Source organism: Rana temporaria, chromosome 4 (assembly GCF_905171775.1).
Source record: "Rana temporaria chromosome 4, aRanTem1.1, whole genome shotgun sequence".
Taxonomy (NCBI): domain Eukaryota; kingdom Metazoa; phylum Chordata; class Amphibia; order Anura; family Ranidae; genus Rana; species Rana temporaria.
Window position 1 is genome coordinate 70,440,462 of NC_053492.1, and position 21,591 is coordinate 70,462,052.

Genomic DNA, 21,591 nt, shown 5'->3' on the forward strand with positions numbered 1-21,591 from the left:
CCTCACCGTCCCATCATGCTCCGGCAGGTACCCACGTGGGTACCTGCCGTGTCAAATTTTTTTTTTTTTTTCCGACGCAACTTTTTTAAGCCGGCGCGATCCACAAAACTTGGCGTAACGTAACTTCGCGCATGCGCAGTACGGCCAGCGCGGGATCGCGCCTCATTTAAATGGGACTCGCCCCATTTGAATAGGAACGCCTTGCGCCGGCCGGATTTAAGTTACACAGCCTGAAATTTCTAGGTAAGTGCTTTGTGGATCGGGCACTTAGGTAGAAATTTTAAGGCAGTGTAACTTAAATGGGATTTTTTAAGTTGCGCCAGGTTTTTGTGGATCTGGCCCTATAACTTTTGCGCAAACCAGTCGCTTATTGCGATTTTTTTTTTTTTTTTTTTTACAAAAAAACGTAGAAAAATACGTATCGGCCTTAACTGAGAAAAAATATATATATATATATATTTTTTTAAATGGGATATTTATTATAGCAACAAGTAAAAAATATATATATATTTTTTTAAATTGTCGCTATTTTTTTGTTTATAGCGCAAAAAATAAAAACCGCAGAGGTGATCAAATACCACCAAAAGAAAGCTCTATTTGTGGGGAAAAAAGGACTTCAATTTTGTTTGGGAGCCACGTCGCACGACCGCGCAAATGTCAGTTAAAGCAACGCAGTGCCGGAAGCTGAAATTTCGCCTGGGCACGAAGGGGGTTTATGTGCCCAGTAAGCAAGTGGTTAAAAACGGTCGCGTGTACGCGGCATTACTCTAGATACTTTCTCTAGATTCTTACTCTACAGATCAGTGTGCCGTTAGGCCAGACAAGTAAGTTACTTTGATGCAGAAAAAAAAAGCATCCCTCTCCTGCCCTAAAAATCCTGCCTGTTTGCATTTTTTCAAGGTAAAGTTATACTTTAACTTGGCTTAGTGTTCAAATATGCATGTAGTAAATCCAAAAAATGTTATTAACATGATTTGGCTAGAGTGGGAAAGGGTTAGGACCATCTGTCAGTTTTTTTTAAATGCTGTCTGTGTCCTTGCTTGGTTTTCTAATTTTTTTTCTTTGTGATCCATGTCACTGATACGGAAAGTGATGGCAAATCCAAATTTTTACAGTTGACTTCGGAACCAGCGTTAAAGGGGAGATCCTATTTTAGTGACATCTGTCTAAAGCTAAGTATATTCACATAGATAATTTTTTGTCCAACCTGTGGGCTATACAGAATGGATAGAGAAATCTCTTGCTGAAGCTATTGTATTCTGACAGCCACTGACAGTGACTGATTGGATGCAACCACTGATCAGTAGACATTTTTGCGCCAAGCTCCTTTGATCTTTCGAGGGATGTGAGGCAAGATGTGGCTGACAGGACTGCCAACAGTGAATTTTATCTGGTACCTCAAATAACACCTGAAATTCGCATAGTGTGTCTACACAGTGTGAGAGATTTAGGCCCCTTTCACATGTCCGTTCCGCTCATCCGTTATTACAAGTCCGTTAACGGACTTGTAATACATCCCTATGGGATCGCGTCCGTTAGCGGATGGAGCATCCGCTAGCGTCCGCGTCAGTCGGGATCCGCTTTTCCGAACGGAAGAAACCCTATTTTTCTTCCGTTCGGCGGAGCGGAACTGATGCAGACGGACAGACGGTCCGTCTGCATCAGGTTCCCCATAGGGGACAGCGGAGCAGAGACAGGGCGGTCCCTGCACTGTGTGCGGGGACCGCCCTATCCGCCGACAGCTGAGCGGGGATCCCCGCTGAGCCGACGGAGACACACGGAGCGGACCCGGAAACGGTCTGCTCCGTGTGAAAGAGCCCTTAGGCCCCGTCACAAGGGGCGGACTCCAATTGGGTCAGCAGGGGATCTGTCCACTAACCCCCTGTCGATCAGTGCTGATGACAAGTCCTTGTCTGGCAAGTTCATGCAGAGCGAACACGGACAGAGCGCGTTCTGCTCTATGGGCAGCCAGATGTAAACGCACTCCGCTATTCGTTTACACCCAACTGTCCTCCAATCCCATCCACCTAGAAAGAAGGAAGATTTTTTGTTTTTTTTTGTGTGGAGTAGATCAGATTAGAGGTAGGCGGTTGCACAAGTCTGTTTACACTTACCGGTCCATAGAGATGAATGGAGAGTCTGATCAAATGACAGGCGGACCTATAAGGACCCTTCGTGTGAAAGTAGCCATACATTTGCTTTGTGTTTCTCTGGGATAGGAAGTGAAGAGAAATCTCTGCAAAGGAATAAAAAATATATATATATAAGGTTCATATTAAATACAAATGTAATAAATGCATAATGTTCATGCTTGACTGCATTATAATGTCATTATGATAAAAACATGGGGTAATATTAAAATAGGTTGTATATCTTAAAAAAAAATAAAAAAATCAGCCCTTGAGAATTGGGGTGAAAAGGTGGCGGTTTCACAGTTCTGTAATACAGACGAACCTAAAGCACTTCTGTAAAAATATGCGCATGATGAATTTGCCATGGTGCAAAGTTTTCCTTGAAGTTATTGACAGTTGCACGCGTGTTTTCGTTTGAACGGGGTTTCAGCGTAGCTTGTTACGTAATGCCTGCAAATGTGATGACTGCTCCTTTCTCATAAACATAACAACTATTCCCCAATCTCAGACCATGAGAACAGCGGCCGCTGCGATCTGCCGCGAGATCTGGACGTCTTGGCACAGAGACGAGCTTTTAATGAGGAATGGAAAAAATGACTAGCTGTTTCTGTGCAGGTGGAAAAAGGTTAACACAACTCGCCTGTCAGATCTCGTTATAAAAATGTCCATAGAATGGAGGAGAAAACATACAAGACAGAAAAGAATGACCGAAAAGTAAGTGCTAATAGGGGCTTTCAGTCCCCCGGCGTACCTGTGATATATTACCCTGCTTCTGTCACCAGGCTGTACAGAGACCTCGGCTGCCTCTGGGACTGACTGGTCATAAGGGCAGCGGTTGTCTTTGAAGAGAACTTTGGGATTTCTCCATGTACACTATGGGCCAGATCCACAGCCAGCCGCCGTAACTTAAATATTCCCATTTAAGTTACACTGCCGGAAAATTTCTACCTAAGTGCCCGATCCACAAAGCACTTACCTAGAAATTTTCGGCTGTGTAACTTAAATCCGGCCGGCGCAAGGCGTTCCTATTCAAATGGGGCGAGTCCCATTTAAATTAGGCGCACTCCTGCGCCGGCCGTACTGCGCATGCTCACAACGTCATTTTCCCGACGTGCTTTGCACGGTTTTACGTTGCGCCGGGTTTTGAGAATCGCGACGCGGCGACGGCGGCGTCGCGGGATAGAAGGGTCTACTTTTACAAGGCCTAAACCTTTACGATTGCAAACTAATACTTACGGAGAAAAAACGAAGCTGAAAAGCTTTGTGGATCTCCGTAAGTGCTAATTTGCATACCCGAAGCGGCATTTCGACTTGAAATGCCCCCAACGGCGGATGCGGTACTGCATCCTAAGATCCGATAGTGTAAGTCCCTTACACATGTCGGATCTTCTGCCTATCTATTGGAAACTGATTCTGTGGATCAGTTCCAAAGATAGAAACAGGGATACGACGGCGTATCAGTAGATACGCCGTCGTATCCCTTTTGTGGATCTGGCCCAGACTATTCAACTTTGTGTTATTTTTAAACAATACAACAGTACCAACATGACCATTTTCATTTCTATCTTGGTTAAAGGCCTACTCCAGGAACTAGAAAAAAAATCTAGCCTTGCTTTGGGACCCCCCCCCCCCCCCCCCCCCAAACTGCAAGGGTTACATTCTCATGGTTTGCTTTATATGTGCTGAATCTAACCAAAGGAAATGACGGCTGTTTCTATTTGTACCCCAGTAGATGGGTATTTCCACATTTAGCCACATATGCGTTGGGCATCCAGTGTTAATTGGAAGACAAATCGCAGGTCTTCTACTTGTGAGTATATTGCCACCTTCAGTAGGCTTAGATAATATACATAGCAAAAGGGGTATAAACTCAAGGGGTTTCGGTCTTCGGCCTTCTGACATCTCAGGTAGCCATTTCTTAGGATGGTAAATCTGCTTACCTGGTCTTTATTCCACACTTTCATTAGGTATCATTAGGTGGTAGCAGCTTCATCTATAGATGCTTCTTTTGGATAGAAGATTCAGCAGGCAGCTGTGATTGCATCTTTTTCATTTTAATGAGTCTCAGGCCTCGTACACACGACCGGTTTCCTCGGCAAAAAAATATCTCCCAGCAAGGTTCTTGCTGGTTTTTGCCGAGAAACTCGGTCGTGTGTACGAGGCCTGAGACTCATTAAAATGAAAAAGATGCAATCACAGCTTCGTTGAGGAAACTGTCGAGAACCTCGACGACCTAAAAAGAGAGCAAGTTCTCTATTTCCTCGACGGGAGTCTGATTTGGCTCGTCGAGTTTCTGGTCTAGCTGGTTTTCGACAAAAACTCGAACGTCTGTATGCTAAGAAACCCGCGCTTGCTCAGATTAACCTCCCTGGCGGTATGATTCTTTCCGAAAAAACATGCTGAAAGCGGTACCATTATTTGCAAGGAAATTTGGCGTTTTATATTGTAGGTCTGTAATTTTTAGAAATAACTCACTTAAATCTGACCAAACAAGATTCTAATAGGCATCCCGGGTATGACATTTTTTTAAAAACAAAATTATAAATTATAATATAATAAATAATTATAAATAATTATAACAAATAATAATATAATTATAATAAAAATTATTCAATAATGTAATCAAATCAAAATCACAGAAATTTGCTCAGTTGCAGAATTGTTGCTGTCATTATTTTTTTTTTTTTATGACGAATTTCCCCACAAATCGCTATCGCACAATTCTGCAAGTGATTATAATTTATTATCGCTGTTTTTTAGCTGATCTAAAACTATTTTTGACATAAAGGGACACTTTTGGTTGCTATGGACAATCTACAGTTTGCAGGGAGAAAAAAAGGTTTTTATTATATAAAATGACATGCATGACACAGGACAGACCACTAGGGACAGGGGGGGTGTGTTTTTTTTACATACAGTACTGTAATCTATAAGATTACAGTATACTGTATGTAAGGTGTTTGTTTACGTTTTTGAATTTGGCGCCGTTCTCCGTCCCCGTGCGTCGTAACGTCGCAGGGAATGGAGATCGGCGTCACACGGAGGCACTATGTGAATCGAGCGAGGTCCCGCTCGCTCACACAGCGCGGTGGCATCGCTGGATCCAGGGACAAGGTAAGTAAAAAGTGCCTGTGGATCTAGCGAGGCAAGCCCGAGACTGACTCGGGGTTACCGATCGTAGCAGGAAAATCTAACCCCGAGTCAGTCTCGGGAACACCGCCAGGAAGGTTAAAGTATGAGACAGGAGTAAAAGTATCATTTGTAATGGAGATAACACATTTTTAAAGCTGTAACAGACTGAAAAGGCCAAATCGTCTCTTACCAAACTTTTATTTAACACGCAAACACATGAAATTAGCAAAAGCAGCCCCAAGAGTTTAGCCAGTGGAATCAAACTTCCCCTGCCGTTGTATGTGTTGTATGTCACCGCGATTGAGAACGAGGAGATTTTGGCTTGACAGTGTGTACGCAAAGCAAGCTTGTCGAGTTCCTCAACAAGCCTAACAAGGAACTCGACGAGGAAAACGATGTGTTTCGCCCGTCGAGTTTCTCGGTCGTGTGTACGAGGCCTCAAGGATTGTCCACCTGGCAAAAGGGGCCAACACACTCTAGTTTCTATAGCCTTTCAAATGCTTCAGAGCTCAGTTTAGCTTAGAAGATAAACTTTGCAGCCTCCATCTTCAGACATCAGGCATTTATTTATTAGCTCTGCAAGGCTACTTACCTGGTCTTTCATTTACAGGGTGGACTTATCATCATCTGTGGATGCCTCTTTCAAATAGAAGATCCAGCAGGCAGTTGTGTGATTACCTGCTTTTAATTATCTCAAGGATTGGTTCCTTATTTAAGCCCTGGTTTACGCTGGTGCGTTTTGACATGCGATGTGACATGTCAAATCAGCGGCAATGGCACCGGCCTAAACGGTGCGACGCGCATCTGCGGTGCTGCACCGAATTCAAAAAAGTCGTTTCTGTACTACTTTTTGCACTTTTGGCATGAAACTGCACAGATGTCTCTGTAATCGCGGCCAAAATCGGAACTGACAAGCGTGAGTGAAATTGTGGGAGTTCAGCTGAACTCGCACGGCTTCTTTCCCGCAGCCCAGTGTGAACCTGGGCTCAGGCCTCGTGCACACTGGACGTTTTTAGACCTGCTGTTTTTGGCTTCAGATGTTTTTTTCTACAGTTAATAAACTCTCCAGCATGTTCTCCTGTGTCCATGCACATGTAGCACTACCCCCGAAGGAGCTACTGGTTTGTTTTGGGTGGCACGCTACCTCTGTATCTCCGCCGTCTAGGGTACACGATAAGAGTTGTAGTAAATGGAATGCAACAGGTGTCTTTTCTGTGCTTTTATTATCCAGCCGGGTAAAAACGGTTAAACAAAAGAGGGGTGAAGGGATAGCAGATAGGAGACAGTAGATCCAGGTATAAATGAACACGGGAAACAGTCCTGCTTCCAACTACACTTTACTTCGCCACTCCAGCCGGAGTGGGTATAGCGCATCTGGACAGGCCTCTCTCACCAGCCTGGCAGCCAGAGTGTCACTCAAACATAGGATTAAGTATCTGCCACAGACCCTCCTATAAGATTGCTGACAATTATGGTCCAGAATCCTTTCTTAGTAGATTCAGCACCCGAATCTCCTTCAGGTAGTTTTGCACAGTCAGTAGCTAACAGGCGACCAACATCCAGCCTGTTAGAACTCAGGTGGTCCCCGATGAATGGACAGGCCCCTCCTGGAACACTAGCCTCATGCTTGGTATCCCCCGGACAGACTCCTTATCGGTCAGCTTCCTCCAATTGGACGGACAACTCGGGACCCTCCTCCAGATTGGGGACCCAGTCGACTACTGGGCTCACACAGTGGATCAATCGCTCCGGGCCAACTTTGTTTCCTTGAACCAGGAACACTGCTGCCCATGCACACCCCGGCCAGGAGGGCCATATGCGGGGGTGTTGTGGAATTAGGGTTGCCACCTCATCCCTTTAAAACAGAACACATATGAATTACACAGGTTCTGTGGCTGATTAAGGTGGTAATTGAACTCAAGTGGAGCCTTATCTAAATTAAATTAGCCTCAGAACCTGTGGAATTCATATGTGTTCTGTTTTAAAGGGATGAGGTGGCAACCCTACGTGGAATGGCTACCCCAATGATGGGCGCCACACGAGGAAGAACCCCCGAGGTAATGGCGTCTGCCCCCTTTATACCCCTCCCCAGCATGCACAGCGAGGCTGCCCACCCCTGACTTGCGCCAAGGAGAGATACTCATTCTCACTTGACCCCACTGCTGCCACCTGCCGCCCGGAGGGTGACCTGAGTCCCCAGACGAAAGGTTAGCCCTCAGTACAGCCAAGCTGGAACAGAGACCCTAAATTTAAACGATCAGATGGACTCAGAGCTAACTATTTCTCTGAATCCTTCCCCTAAATGTAACATAGCACCGGCTCTGAAAGTAGCCAGGCGCTACACACACTTAGGCTGTTATCAACTGTTTTTGGCTGGGGTGTTTTTTGGCTGTAAAAAGACCCCAAAACTAGTGGGTTCACAGAGGAGTTTTTCAGCTGTAAAAACGCTCTAACGTCAAAAAAGTTAGATCGCTCAAAAACGCTACTCACCCGCATTTTTTTAACATTTTTTATCCCATTGAAAAAAAAATGCTTAAAAGCGCTATTGCAAAAATTCTGAAAAATTCACTGCAAACCTACTGGCATTTTTATAACAACCAGTGTGCATGAGGCAAATCCACTTTGCACTACAAATGAACTTGGAAGTGCAGTCGCTTTAAATCTAAAGCTGCGTACACACGATCGGTTAAACCGATGAGAACGGTCTGATGGGTCGTTTTCATTGGTCCAAACCGATCGTGTGTGGGCCCCATCCGTTATTTATCCATCGGTTAAAAAAAAGCCAACTTGTTTTAAATTTAACCGATGGATTCCTAACCGATAGAAAAAAAACCCGCTCAGAATCAAGTCGACGCGTGCTTGGAAGCATTGAACTTCATTTTTTTCAGCGCGTCATTGTGTTTTACATCACCGCGTTCTGACACGATCGTTTTTTTAACCGATGGTGTGTAGGCACGACTGACCATCAGTCAGCTTCATCGGTTAACCGATGAAAACTGTCCATCAGACCGTTCTCATCGGATGGACCGATCGTGTGTACAGGGCTTTAGGGGTAGATCTGAAATGAGGGGAAGCTCTGCTGATTTTATCATCCAGTCATTTGCAAGCTAAAATGCTGTTTTTTATATTTTCCTTGCATGTCCCCCTCGGATCTACAGCAACCTTTCTTCCAAGTGCACATTCAGTGCACTTCCAAGTGCACATTCAGTGCACTTCCAAGTGCACTTGCAGTGCACTTGTAGTGCAGAGTGGATTTGCCTTTAGTAAATAACCCCTATAGGCTGTTATCAACATTTTTTGGCACAGCATATCAACCACTAGTGGGTTTGAAGAGGAGCTTTTCAGCTGTAAAAATGTTTAAAAAAGCTGAAATAAAGCTGTGGCTATAAAGCATTTTTTTAAAGTTTTTGAGCTATAAGCTTCTGTGGGAGTATAGTTTTGCTAAAAAAAAAATAAAAAAAAAACAACTGCTAAAAAACGCAAAAAATGTTGCCGTTTTTATAAGTTCAGGACAGACATTAGACTGATTGAATTTCCTTCAAGCGCATAGGAAACTGTTAAAGCTGGCACGGTCCAAACTGCTTCAGGAAGCTGTGACAACCAACCTAAAAAAAAAAGAACGGGGCAGGCAGGCAACACTTCTTTCTTGCTCTTCAAGTGAGGAATTTTACCTCAGAGTAGTTCAGACCCTGCCCCCTCACTCTGTTCTAAACAGCCAATCTTCTTAGAACGCTCTTGTTAATACTCTTGTCCACACTCAGTAATAAAGCCATGTTACCTGCAGTCAAGGCTCCCTTTCCCTATGGGATCAAGGCACCTTCATTTTGGGTCTCCCAGCAGTAAAACTGTAGAAATTGAAGGGCACCATCTACTGCCTGTTGGTGCGCTGATTCATTTGGAGATGCTTAAAGCGAACCGTCACCTGAAAGCTAAAGTTGGCATTATTCTCTTACAACCCCCAGCCCGTAACGAAACTACAGTTTGTTTTTATTTTTTTATTTTTTTGATACATACTACCATTTCCTCAATCTTCTCCTGTCTGTTTTTTTTCACCATCTGTTTCCCATTGTGAAGATGTCCCTTCACTTCTTGACCCATAGCCAAAACAGGAAGTGAGAGGAAATCCCTGCACATAAAGGGAATTCCTTGGAGACCTCCAGGTCACAATAACTAGTGTTCCCATTTGAAGATTTGCCCTCTATTACTTTTCTGGGGACAACTCAAAATTTGGGATTTTCTTTTGCTTTCACTTTTAATGATAATGGTAAACAGGACAAATATAGAGAGTGAATCTCCTTAACGGGGAAACAGAGAGCAATAAAAACGGACAAGTGTTCTAATCCCTCTCCACTCTATCCAAAACTAAAAAAAGTTAGTTATATTTTAATATGAAGGGCAGCTTTATTGAGCAGAAAGGAAGCAGCAAGATCATACTCAACTTTTACGGCAATGCTTTAAATTTACATTTAACGTGAACCCCCAAATCCTGGACCCGTCTGGTCTTCAGATATCCACCCTGTTTAAAAGCCTGGAACAACCACCTTCAAAGTCTATTAGCAAATTAGGCTGTCAATCAGAGTGATGTGCTAATAGCAGGTGGTGCAAGGGCAGGACCCAGGACAAAGAAGCTGGGTCCGTACTTGCATATCAAAATAAGAAGGGATTTGAGGTACCTAGGGTACTCATTGAGAATAACAACATTTTTGTGTTGCATTTCTTAAAGCGGTTCTCCACCCTAAAGTGAAGTCCCGCTGATCGGAACCCTCCCCCCCTCCGGTGTCTGATTGGACACCTTTCAGGGGGGAGGGGGGTGCAGATACCTGTCTAAAGACAGGTATTTGCACCCACTTCCGGCCCGGCATTCATGGGCAAAAGACGGGCATTGCGTCACATCCCGTCGCCCCCCCCCCCGTTGTGTGCTGGGAACACTCAGCTCCCAGCACACAGCGGGAGCCAATCGGCGGGCGCGGCGCGACTCGCGCATGCGCCGTAGGGAACCGGGCAGTGAAGCCGCAGCGCTTCACTTCCTGGTTCCCTCAGCGTGGATGGAGGGGGGAGCAGCAGGGTGACGAGCGATCGCTCGTGCTCTGCTGCGGACGGCGCTGGACTCCAGGACAGGTAAGTGTCCTTATATTAAAAGTCAGCAGCTGCAGTATTTGTAGCTGCTGGCTTTTAATATTTTTTTGGGGTGGAACATCCGCTTTAAGTTTGCAAATTTTTTGTGCTGTTCAACCTGCATACGGCTCAGAATGAGCTTCCAGAATCTATGGGGTTGGTTTACTAAAGGCAAATAGACTGTGCAAGAGCAGTTGTTCAAGAGCTTAGTACATGAGGTGAAGCTTCACTTTGAAAAGAATATCACGGGGAACAGAATTTTTGCTCTGATGATGGAAGTCAGCAGAGCTTCTGCTAATTTACTAAGCTCTGGAGCAACTGCTCTTGCAGAGTGTGACTGCAGTTTGCAAAGTGCACAGTAAATAAACCCCATGGTGTCTTCCAGGGGTCAAGTCCTGGGGAGAAAAGTGTGGGAACTCCCACCCAAGATCCACTCCCCCACCAAAAAAATAAAAAAAATTATACGCTCATATGCATAATTACTAAACATGTTTTTTTTTACTAGTTCTTTCTAAATCCCACGATAACTCGTGGCAGACCCCCGCAATGTCTCCTGGGAACAATGACAAAAGCTCCCAGGAGACATTGCGGCATCGAGGAAGTGACGGAATACCCGCACACTTATCGATGAATCCATATACAGGAAGCGGCCAGTAACATTAAGGATTACTAAGGTTCGCCTGCCCATGACAGTGACTCGAGCTGGGCATCGCCGCTCAGTGAAGGATTGGCTCGGGCGGCTCGGCTGCTCTAGTCCTGCAAAGGGAACTGCGTTCCTGCTGTGAAAAAAGTGCAGGGACTCCGTTCCCACGCGTTCCCGCAGGACTTGAGCCCTGGTGTCTTCCCAAAGAGCGTATGGGAGTGTCCATTGCTGCTACATTGTCTGCAGTGCAAGGCAGGCTGCTTCAACTGACAGGCGTTTGGAGTTTTTACAAGCCAATTTCGAGGGAAGAAATGTGTATTTTCTGCCAAACTTCATCGTAAAACAAAAAGCAGACCCAGGTAAACACTTATTAAGAGACCAGTTTTATTGCTGAAGCTTGTGATCTGAGAGGAGTTCTGTGAATTCCAAGTTCAACATACATTCTCTACCTGTGACATATTTGCTGCAGATTATTAAAGTGGAGGTATGCTAAAAAATTAAAGCGAGCCTCTGGTGTCACAGGGACACAAAGTGAGGAGAAATCTCCCCATTCCCCCCATGGACAGCAATAAAATCTTCACCGTGGTTCAAAATCTTCTCAATTCCTCACTAAAGAAGTTTGGCTGGAGTTACATTTTAAGGCCGGGTTCACACATATGCAAATTAGATGCGGGTTTCTCCGCATCCAATTCGCATTACAGGAGAGTGTGTCCGTCTCTGGTTCCAAGGCAACCACGGCCCACATTTAAAAAGGGTCCTGTGCGTCTTCTGGTGCAAATTCAGGTGCGAATTCAGGCAAAAATTTGGACCTGAATCAATGAACAGAAATGCACCAGACCCGTGGCCAAGGCTGAACTCCTGTAGAAAGATCAGTACACACTGCAATTTTTGCATTCCAGATGCATTTCTGAATGAGCATTTTGGTTGCTTTCTGGTGCATGTTTTCTCTTTTTTCACCTCCATTCAGGACATGTGTGTTATAGCATATTTGATGCAGAGAAAATGCAGCATGGTCTACTTTTGTTGACTGCACTGGAACACACCGCACTGGTGTGAACTAGGTCCATTGGAATACATGGAAAACACTATGCAAGTATTTTTAATGCAGATTAACTGGACTGCATCTGGTGTGAAGCAGTTTACTTCCTAAGTAAATATTGTCTAAATACCAGAGGCATGTGTATTATTGATGTGATGTGTATATTTCTTCAAGATCTGTGCAGAAATCCAGTGAGAAACTGAACACTCAACACAAATGGCGCCAGTGGCAGACCTGCAAATTCTGGTGTTCAGTGGCAAATGCCAATCGAGCTCCACGTTGCAGTGAGCACAGGGCCCGATGTCCTCTAGTCCCGGACACCGTGGAGCGCAATTGGTATTTGCCATTGAACACCAGAATTGTCAGGACCACCACTGTGCTTTTCACAGATGAGAGCAGGTTCACCCTGAGCACATGTGACAGACGTGAAAGGGTCTGGAGAAGCCTTGGAGAATTTTATGCTGCCTGTAACATCGTTCAGCATGACCGGTTTGGTGGTGGGTCAGTGATGGTCTGGGGGGGCATATCCATGGAGGGATGCACAGACATCTACAGGCTAGACAATGGCACCCTGACTGCCATTGGGTATCGGGATGAAACCCTAGGACACATTTTCAGATCCTACGCTGGTGCAGTGGGTCCTAGGTTCCTCCTGGTGCACGACAATGCCCGACCTCATATGGCGAGAGCATGCAGCCAGTTCCTGGAGGATAAAGAAATTGATACCATTAAATGGCCCCCATGCTCACCTGACCTAAATCCAATAGAACACCTCTGGGATGTTATGTTTTGGGCCATCCAACGCCGCCAGGTTGCACCTCAGTCTGTTCAGGAGCTCAGTGATGCTCTGATCCAGATCTGGTAGGAAATACCCCAGGACACCCTCTGTGGTCTCATTAGGAGCATGCCCTGATGTTGTCAGCCATGCATACAAGCATGTGGGGGCCATTTTGAGTTGCTGCAATGAAATTTCAGCAAAATGCTTCATAATTTTTTCACTTCAATTTTCGGGGTGTCTTTGAATTGTCTTTGTAGGTTGATCATTTTCATTTCCATCAAACCATGTGGCATCCTTTCGTTCCTAAGGCCCCGTACACACGAGAGGATCGATCCGCTAAAATTGATCCGCGGACCGGTTTCAGCGGATAGATCCCCTGGTGTGTACAATCCAGCGGATATTTTTCCGTGGATTTTTTCCCCGGGGATGGATTTCCAGCGGATCAAAATCTCTTAACATGCTAAGAAATCTATCCGCTGGAATCCATTCCAACGGATTGATCCGCTGGTCTGTACAGACTCACCGGATCAATCCGTCCGAATCCATTCCCAGCATGCGTCGTAATGATTTGACGCATGCGTGGAAGTCCTTATATGACAGCGTCGCGCACGTCGCCGCGTCATCATCGCGGCGACGGCGCAACGCATCACCACGGACGGAATTCCGCTGGGATTTTGATCTCATGGTTAGTACAACCATGAGATCAAAATCCGCCAGAGGATTTATCCGCGGAAACGGTCCGGAGGACCGTTTCCGTGGATAAATCCTCTCGTGTGTACTAGGCATAACACATTACCCAGTCCATATCAGTATATATATCCAGCATATGATATTTTTCCCTTTTTTTTTGAGCAGTGTGTGTGTGTGTGTGTGTGTGTGTTTATATATCTATATAGATATAGATATATATAGATCTATATCTATATATTTCTGTTTATGTAGCTGTGTGCCTGGAGTTCATATTTAAATCTGTACTTTTGTTCTGGAACATTTACTTTAAACTTAATTTATATATTATATTCTTGCACAGCGGATTCATCATGCAGTGGGGGCACACAATACGTAATTCAGTCACCCTCCCTAGAAAACCTTCGATCCCTCTCAATTTTCATTCTAATTATTTAGCATAAGAGGGGAAATCTATATTTACTGTAAGTGCATCCTTGCATCCACGGCTTTTATAATGCAGATGGCTTATGGCATAAAGAGCACCTTTGTAAAAGTAAACTTGGGATGACCAAGGCCTGGAAAAAATCTGCACTTTTTCTTTGACGACTTAATGTAAAAACAGCTGTATAGGCAGCAACGCGAAGCTTGAACGGCCTCCAAATGTGTTGTCTGGCGTCATGACAACACTTCTATAATTACAGATAGTCATGTGATCGGTTCGGACTTCAGAAAAGGTAAACTTTTTTTTTTCTTCCCTTTTAATGAGGTTAGTGATGTAATAAAGACACCTGTTACCATTTCCAGCCTTGTTGAAAGGTCCCGTAAAGAAAAGCAGATTTGTCATCATTTATCTAGGTGACATTTATGCTTTTGATTATGTACCGGGATGGCTAGAAATATTAATATGTCTTCCATAGAAAAGGAATTGTTTCCCAGGATTGTATATAATGTAAGCTGAATGCTTCACGGGATGTGAGTGATTGAAGTCTGAACAATGATTTGCCTGTACTGGTTTGATTTCAGTATGACTGAAAGCAAGCTTCACCCTCCCAATGAAAATTTCAGTCTTTTTCCCCCTTACCTTTGGTGCTTTGTTATGCTGGAATAATATACCATCAAATCTGGCAGATCCACCGTTGCCCTCTTCTCTGGCACTGTTTTCTTACTTGAGGTCCTGTGCTGTGCCACCATCTTCCTTTTTACATCACAGAGAGCCGGCTAGGGGGCAGTAAAAGCAGGCAGTTGAGCTATGGTTTTATTGTCCCCACCACCCGTCTGAACCAGGGCACGCAGCTGCTAAGGGCTACGTAAAAATTAAACAGCATGTCGCAGTGGCAGGGTTTGCCACTGCTGTGTGCAACCAATGCAAGTCTGATACCGCGTTCACACGACCATTTTTAATAGTCTAGAAGAAAACAAAGTTTTTTTTCAACCCGATTCTTATTAAGCCTGCCTTGCCTACACACGATCGTGAAAAAAAAAATGCTTGAGGAAAGCACGGTAACGTACAACACGTACAACGGCACTATAAAGGGGAAGTACCATTCAGATGACGCCACCCTTGGGGCTTATTTTGCTGATTTTGTGTTAGTAAAAGTTTGGTGAGAGACGATTCGCGCTTTTCAGTCTTCATGCTTTTCAGTCTGTTACAGCGTGACGAATGTGCTATTTCCATTACGAACGCTAGTTTTACCAGAACGAGCGCTCCCATCTCATAACTTGCTTCTCAGCATGCATGTTTTTTTAACGTCGTTAATACCTACACATGACCATTTTTTTACGACGTTAAAAACGACAACGTGAAAAACGACGCAAAAATTTAGAGCATGTTCTAAATTTTGAATGCCCATTTTTACAATCGCGAAAAATGCTCTGGAGCCCACACACGATCGTTTTTAATGACATTAAAAAAAATGGTCGTGTGTACGTGGCATGAGGGTTTGTTGCATTCGTTGCATTGCACACAATTGCAGCTCTGTGGTTTGGCATTCACAAGGTTACATGGGGCATAGAAAAGAATCACACCCTTTTAAAATAATCACATTTTGTAGCTTTGCAGCCTGAAATGAAGGCAGACTAAGTTTTTGTTTTATCCAGCTGTATTTACTATTATAACATCCAAGTGAAAGATATAACACTAACATGTCAAAAAATAAAATAAAGCTAAAAACAGAATTGGAAAAAGGATCACCCCTCTCAAAAAAATGACTTGTAAACTCAATCAGCTGTAGCTAATTACCTTTTTTAATGGCATACAAAGCTATTTGACTTTCAACTGTGATCACTGATCAGTTGTGGTGATTTTGATTAGCTCAGCATGAAAATAGCTTTCCTGGGGAATTTCAGTCCCTGGAACTGAAGCAAACAATCAACTATGGGTGGCATGGCACTTTCAAAAGATCTCTGGGATAAAGTTGTGGACAGGCACAAGTCAAGAGATGGATACAAAAATAATTCAAATGCTTTATCAATGCCTAGAAGCTAAGTGAAGTATTTTATTAAGAAGTGGAAGGTATTTGGTACAAGACAGACCCTCCCTGCATCAGGACGTCGCTTCAAACTGGATGGAAGAGCCAGGAAGAAATTGGTCAGAGAGGCTACCGAGAGGCCTACCACAACTCAAGCAGTTGAAGGAATTTCTGACAGAGTGGTCATTGTGTGCATGTGACAAGAATATCACAAATTCTCCAATAATGTGGCTTGTATGGGAGGGTTGCAAGAAAAAAGCCACTTCTCAAGAAAATGTACCTTGAAGATTCTGAGGCCACATGGAAAAAGGTGTTTTGGTCAGATGAGACTAAAATTGAATTACATCTGGTGGAAATCCAATACTGCTCACCATCCAAATAACACCATTCCTACAGTACAGCATGGAGGTGGTAATATCCTGTTATGGGGTGTTTCTCTGCAGAAGGGATTGGAGTACTTGTCAGGGTAGAAGGAATAATGCACAGTCAAATTCTTGAGGAAAATCTGCTGTGTTCTGCCAGAAAGTTGTCAATGGGAAGAAGGTTTACTTTCCAACATGATAATAACCCAAAGCACACAGCAAAAATGGCCACACAGTGGAGAAAAGGGTGAATGTCTTTGCATGGCCTAGTCAGAGCCCAGACTTAAAGAGGAAGTAAACTTCCTCTGCTGACATTTACCGATGGGTAAACCTATAATAAGGCTTACTTATAGGTAGTAAAAATATCTCCTAAACGTGTACCGCTTAGGATATATTTACATTGCATGCAGCCAGTGACATCATTGGCGCATGCGCTCTAAAGGAACGGCCACGCATGTGTGGGAGTGACGTCACAGCGCCGTGCCGGAGCCTGCAAACCCGGAAGAAACTCTGGGGAAAGCGTTGGCCGCCTCGGCGGTGTGTGGGCGCCGCTGGAACAGCTTAGTTCTGAGGTAAGTATTTCATAATGAGCTAGTATGCGATGCATACTAGCTCATTATGCCTTTGTCTTACTTTTTTTCCTTTAGTTTTTTTTCTGAGGTTCACAACCTCTTTAAACCCCATTCAAAATCTGTGGAATGACTTGAAATCTGCAGTCCACAAACGATCACCATCAAATGCCAGTTATCGACTTTGCACTCCTCACACTCAGTGGCATTTCTTCTCAGGGGAGACTTTTTACATGACACCCCAGGTTATCCCACCTAATCCATTACTTAACCAGCATCAATGTCCACAGAAGGATTGTTACAGTGGTTTTCATATATGTGTTGACGTGTTTTGCGAATTAATTTAATAGGACAGATAATCAAGTCTCCATATAAGTAGTACTGGTAGGTGGGTAAAAGGTCAAAGGTAGGTGGTGCAAAATCAATATCTTCAATCATTTTCTTCCCATGTCTTCCCCTTGGTCTGGTCCAAGAAGGGAGCCTTCATTTTCTTTCTTCCCTTGATTGCCCAATGGGGAGACATTTGTGGTCACAGTGAGTGTTTTGTATCGCCCCTGCCACTCAACATGAATTAGGAGGTAACTTAGTGGTGTCTGGCAAGACCTTCCTTCACATGGTGCCTGATTGGCACCGAGACATTTTCCCATTTCTTTTTTTGATGGATTTTGTGGTTGAGGGGGTCGTTCGTTGTTCAACCACAGTTTGCCCCAAGAGAGTGCAGAACATACGACTGCTTTTATACCTCCATCTCTGACTTCCTCTCCTTCCATGTATGGTAGAAAAGTGTTTGTACTTTGACATAACTGCGTTATTGGGGAGCAAAAACTGTTGTTGCACAGGGGTCCCCTGCTTGCTAGTTTCTTCATTGGCTTTAACTTCCTCTTTCAGTAATATTTTTGGTCAGAGACCCTGAAAACAGATTCAGAATGTCATGCAACTTGTGATCTGAAGATTTGTTTCTGGTCATGGAAAGCATGGAAACCAGAAGCTCAGCCAGGTAGTTAGCATTTTCAGAAGACTGGCAGCAATATATTTCCCTGTTCAATTTTTTTCAAAATGAAAAATGTTCTTGTTTGGAGTATACCTTTAAATCAACTGAAGAAAGCCCGTAAGAAAATCACAGCCATAGTTAGCGGCCCAACTACAAAGTGTTCGTGTGAGTTGAATAATCAGATATGCTTATTCATCATACTCTTATTACAATACTGTACAAGGGACCAATAAAGTCTTCTACAAACAAGCTCCACATTAAGCATGGGGCGAGAGGTGTTTGATTGATGGATAAAGCTCATTAGGGTCCCTAACATCGGCCCTTTTGAGTAAAGGAAAACCATTCTAAACCATTTGGGTTTGAGGTGTTAAAAACATCTCCAGGTGTTAAAATGTCATTTGGCAGTTAATGGCTGATAAACTTTTCTCCATAAAAACAGGGGAAAGAATTCTGGAAGCCAAACTAAACTGTATGTTCAAGCGACAGGCGATAGAAGAGCCTGCCATTGCCTTAAGATATGTTGTAGGTGGCTGTGAAAACTGAATTCTGAGTTTTTGTGGGAGTAGAAAAAAATATGGTCTAAATGATGATTTGTGTAGACGGCAATGAAAGAACAGTTTAGATCTCTAAATCAGGGTTTGACAAATTTGCTTGGAATCTAGGAGCCAGCTAAAAAAGTTAGGAGCCAGAAAACGCACCCCGTCCCGACGAGCTTGCGCGCAGAAGCGAACACATACGTGAGCAGCGCCCGCATATGTAAACGTGTTCAAACCACACATGTTAGGTATCGCCGCGATTGGTAGAGCGAGAGCAATAATTCTAGCCCTAGACCTCCTCTGTAACTCAAAACATGCAACCTGTAGATTTTTTTAAACGTCGCCTATGAAGATTTTAAAGGGTAAAAGTTTGTCGGCATTCCACGAGGGGACACAATTTTGAAGCGTGACATGTTGGGTATGAATTTACTCTGGGTAACATTATCTTTCATAATATTAAAAAACTTTACTGTTGTCTTATTTTTTAATTAAAAAAAGTGTAATTTTTTCCCAAAAAAGTGCGCTTGTAAGACCGCTGCGCAAATACGGCGTGGCAGAAAGTATTGCAACGATCGCCATTTTATTCTCTAGGGTGTTAGGATAAAAAATATATATAATGTTTGGGGGTTCTAATTAGAGGGAAGAAGATGGCAGTGAAAATTGTGAAAAATTACATTAGAGTTGCTGTTTAACTTGTAATGCTTAACTTGTAATACCAACGGCCACCACCAGATGGCGCCAGCTCGCACAAGGAAGAGCTGGGGACTTCACAAAAAAAAGAGGCTATTTCTGGCGACTGGGATTTGTCGAGCCCTGCTCTAAATATATGTTCTAAATATATAAAGGACGTCAGATACGCTGGCAGCTTCTCTATTCTCCGGGTGCCTCCTTAGTAGACATGTGCAATTTGTTTCAATTAAAATTTAGTTTTTGGACAAAAGTCGGCATATTCGTTCATTTGGGAGCATTTAAATGAATGAAAGACTCTTTTGACGAATGCGCACGAAAGTGAATTGTCAGAACGAAAACTCGAAAGATCGAAATTCCGAAAATACAAAAACCTGAAAGAACGAAAAATGATTCAACCTACGAGTTTCGGACAATTACATTTTTCGTATGTTCATGCTTTCCGACTATTCGTTATTGCTGAATATAAAGAAATAATTGAAAGTATTCATATTCGTATTTCTTTTGGATATATTCAGATTCATTTGATTTTCGGATAGGCAGTGTTAGTGGGTTATCTCTGGCCAATGAGCTTGTCCCTTATTCCCTTGTGTGTTTTTCTGTGTCAGACTGTATTCCATCCAGAGTCCAGACAGGGTGTGGTGGGCCGATTACGGATACAACCACCAATGTTTGAATAAACAAATTGTCCGAGCCTGAAAAAACGAATGCCATACCTAAACGAATGTAACGTAACAAATACGAATGCTACCGAAGTTCTAAATTATCCGAAGTAACGAATGCCACATCTAAACAAATGGAACAGAACAAATACGAATACATCCAAAGTTACGAATGATCCGAAGTAACGAATGCATAACAAATGATCTCATAAACGAAAAAAAAAAAATGAATGAAATGAAAACGAAATAAAACAGATTTTTCGCTAGTGCACATGTCTACTCCAGGTGCTAAGGAAGCGCTGTGTCTGCACTCTAATGAGCCAGGCTGTGTGCATCCATAGAGGCACATAGTGCTGGTAAGCCAACCCCAACTCCCTCCTCACAGCATTTTGATTGACAGCAGCAAAAGCCTATGACTCCACTGCCTTCAGGTTTTCCTGTGAAAGCAGAAAGTGAGATGAGCAGTGACAGGAGCTACTAAGTTTTTAGAGAAGGGGGTGGGCCAGATAGTGGGTAATTTTTTACTTTTCTGCAGAGAATGCATTGAGATAAAAAAAAATCCTTAGAGCAGGGATGTCCAAGATGGCTATGTATGCGGCCAATCACAAAATCGTAAAAAAAAAAAAAAATTGGGGGTATTTTTTGTAAAAATACATTTACACTTAGCGAACATATGCAGCTGAAGACAAATGTGACAGTGTCTCGTTACTGGACTTTTATACATTTTATCTTACTAAAGAAAAATATCCATCTCTTCACAATCATGCCTTATTCATGTCCTCAGTTTCCCACAGCACCTATATTTGTGAGCAACTATTTTGAAGCATGAAGCACGCAAAGAGCAAAAAAAGGCCCCTACACACGATCGGATTATCTGACGGTAATTGTGTGATGACAGGCTGTTGTCGTAAAATCCAACCTTTTGTATGCTCCATCGGACAATTATTGTCGCATTTTCCGCCAACAAATGTTGGATAGCATGCTTTAAAATTGTCTTCCAACAAATGTGTGTTGATGGATTATCCGATCGTGTGTACACAAGTCCATCGGACAAAACACGCATGCTCGGAAGCAGTGTTCACCATAACACATAAGCATAAGTTGCCCAAAGGGTGGCGCTAAAGAGCTGAAAAACCACATTGTTTCGGGTTTGTTGGCCGACAATTCTTTTCCGTTTGTATGCAAGACAAGTTCACGGCCAACACCCTTCGGACAAAAGTCCTACTCTTTGTCCGCATACAATCCGACCGTGTGTATGTGGTTTAGGACCAAAATATCTGATGAGCACCTTGCAAATTCATTGACAATTGCTACTACAGCCATCCAACCAGATATAGATGTGTTACTTTATCAAAAACAATGTCAAATGTCACACAAGTTTTATGTTGTCCTCTTTTACAATAAAAAATACTTAGAAATGTTTTTTTTTTTATTACTATGATAGATACATGCTCTATATCAGGGATCATTAATTTGTGATCTGCCTGGCTTTTTCTGCTCATCGGCTATCCTTATTGTTAGTGAATTTTATGCGTGGCCCAAGACAATTCTTCTGCCAATGTGGCCCAGGAAGATCAAAGGGTTGGACACTCTTGTTTTAAACTTTAGAACCACTTTAACCCCCCTGGCGGTATTCCTGAGTATGGCTCAGGGTAAGATTTCTTTACCAAAAGCGGTATACCCGAGCCAGACTCGGGCTCGCCTCGCAGCAGCCACAGACAAAGTTACTTGTCCCTGGATCCTGCGATGCATCCCCGCTGTGTTCTCGATTCAGCAGTTCTGTGTTGATATGTATGATAATGTGTATT

The 21,591-nt window shown here is 43.4% G+C and overlaps 1 protein-coding gene across 2 annotated transcripts in view; it reads left to right on the plus strand.

Annotated features, from left to right (window-relative positions):
• The window catches only part of LDAH (lipid droplet associated hydrolase), a 318,623-nt gene that overhangs the window by 12,143 nt on the left and 284,889 nt on the right, over positions 1-21,591 (plus strand). The window contains exon 1 of one of the 2 annotated variants that reach the window (XM_040348530.1): positions 2,624-2,846. The exons of the other annotated variant lie outside the window; for it this stretch is intronic. Coding sequence (XP_040204464.1) covers positions 2,794-2,846 — 53 coding nt within the window. The 5' untranslated portion in view covers positions 2,624-2,793. Of the gene's footprint in view, positions 1-2,623; positions 2,847-21,591 lie in introns of those variants that run through there. 2 annotated transcript variants of the gene reach the window in all.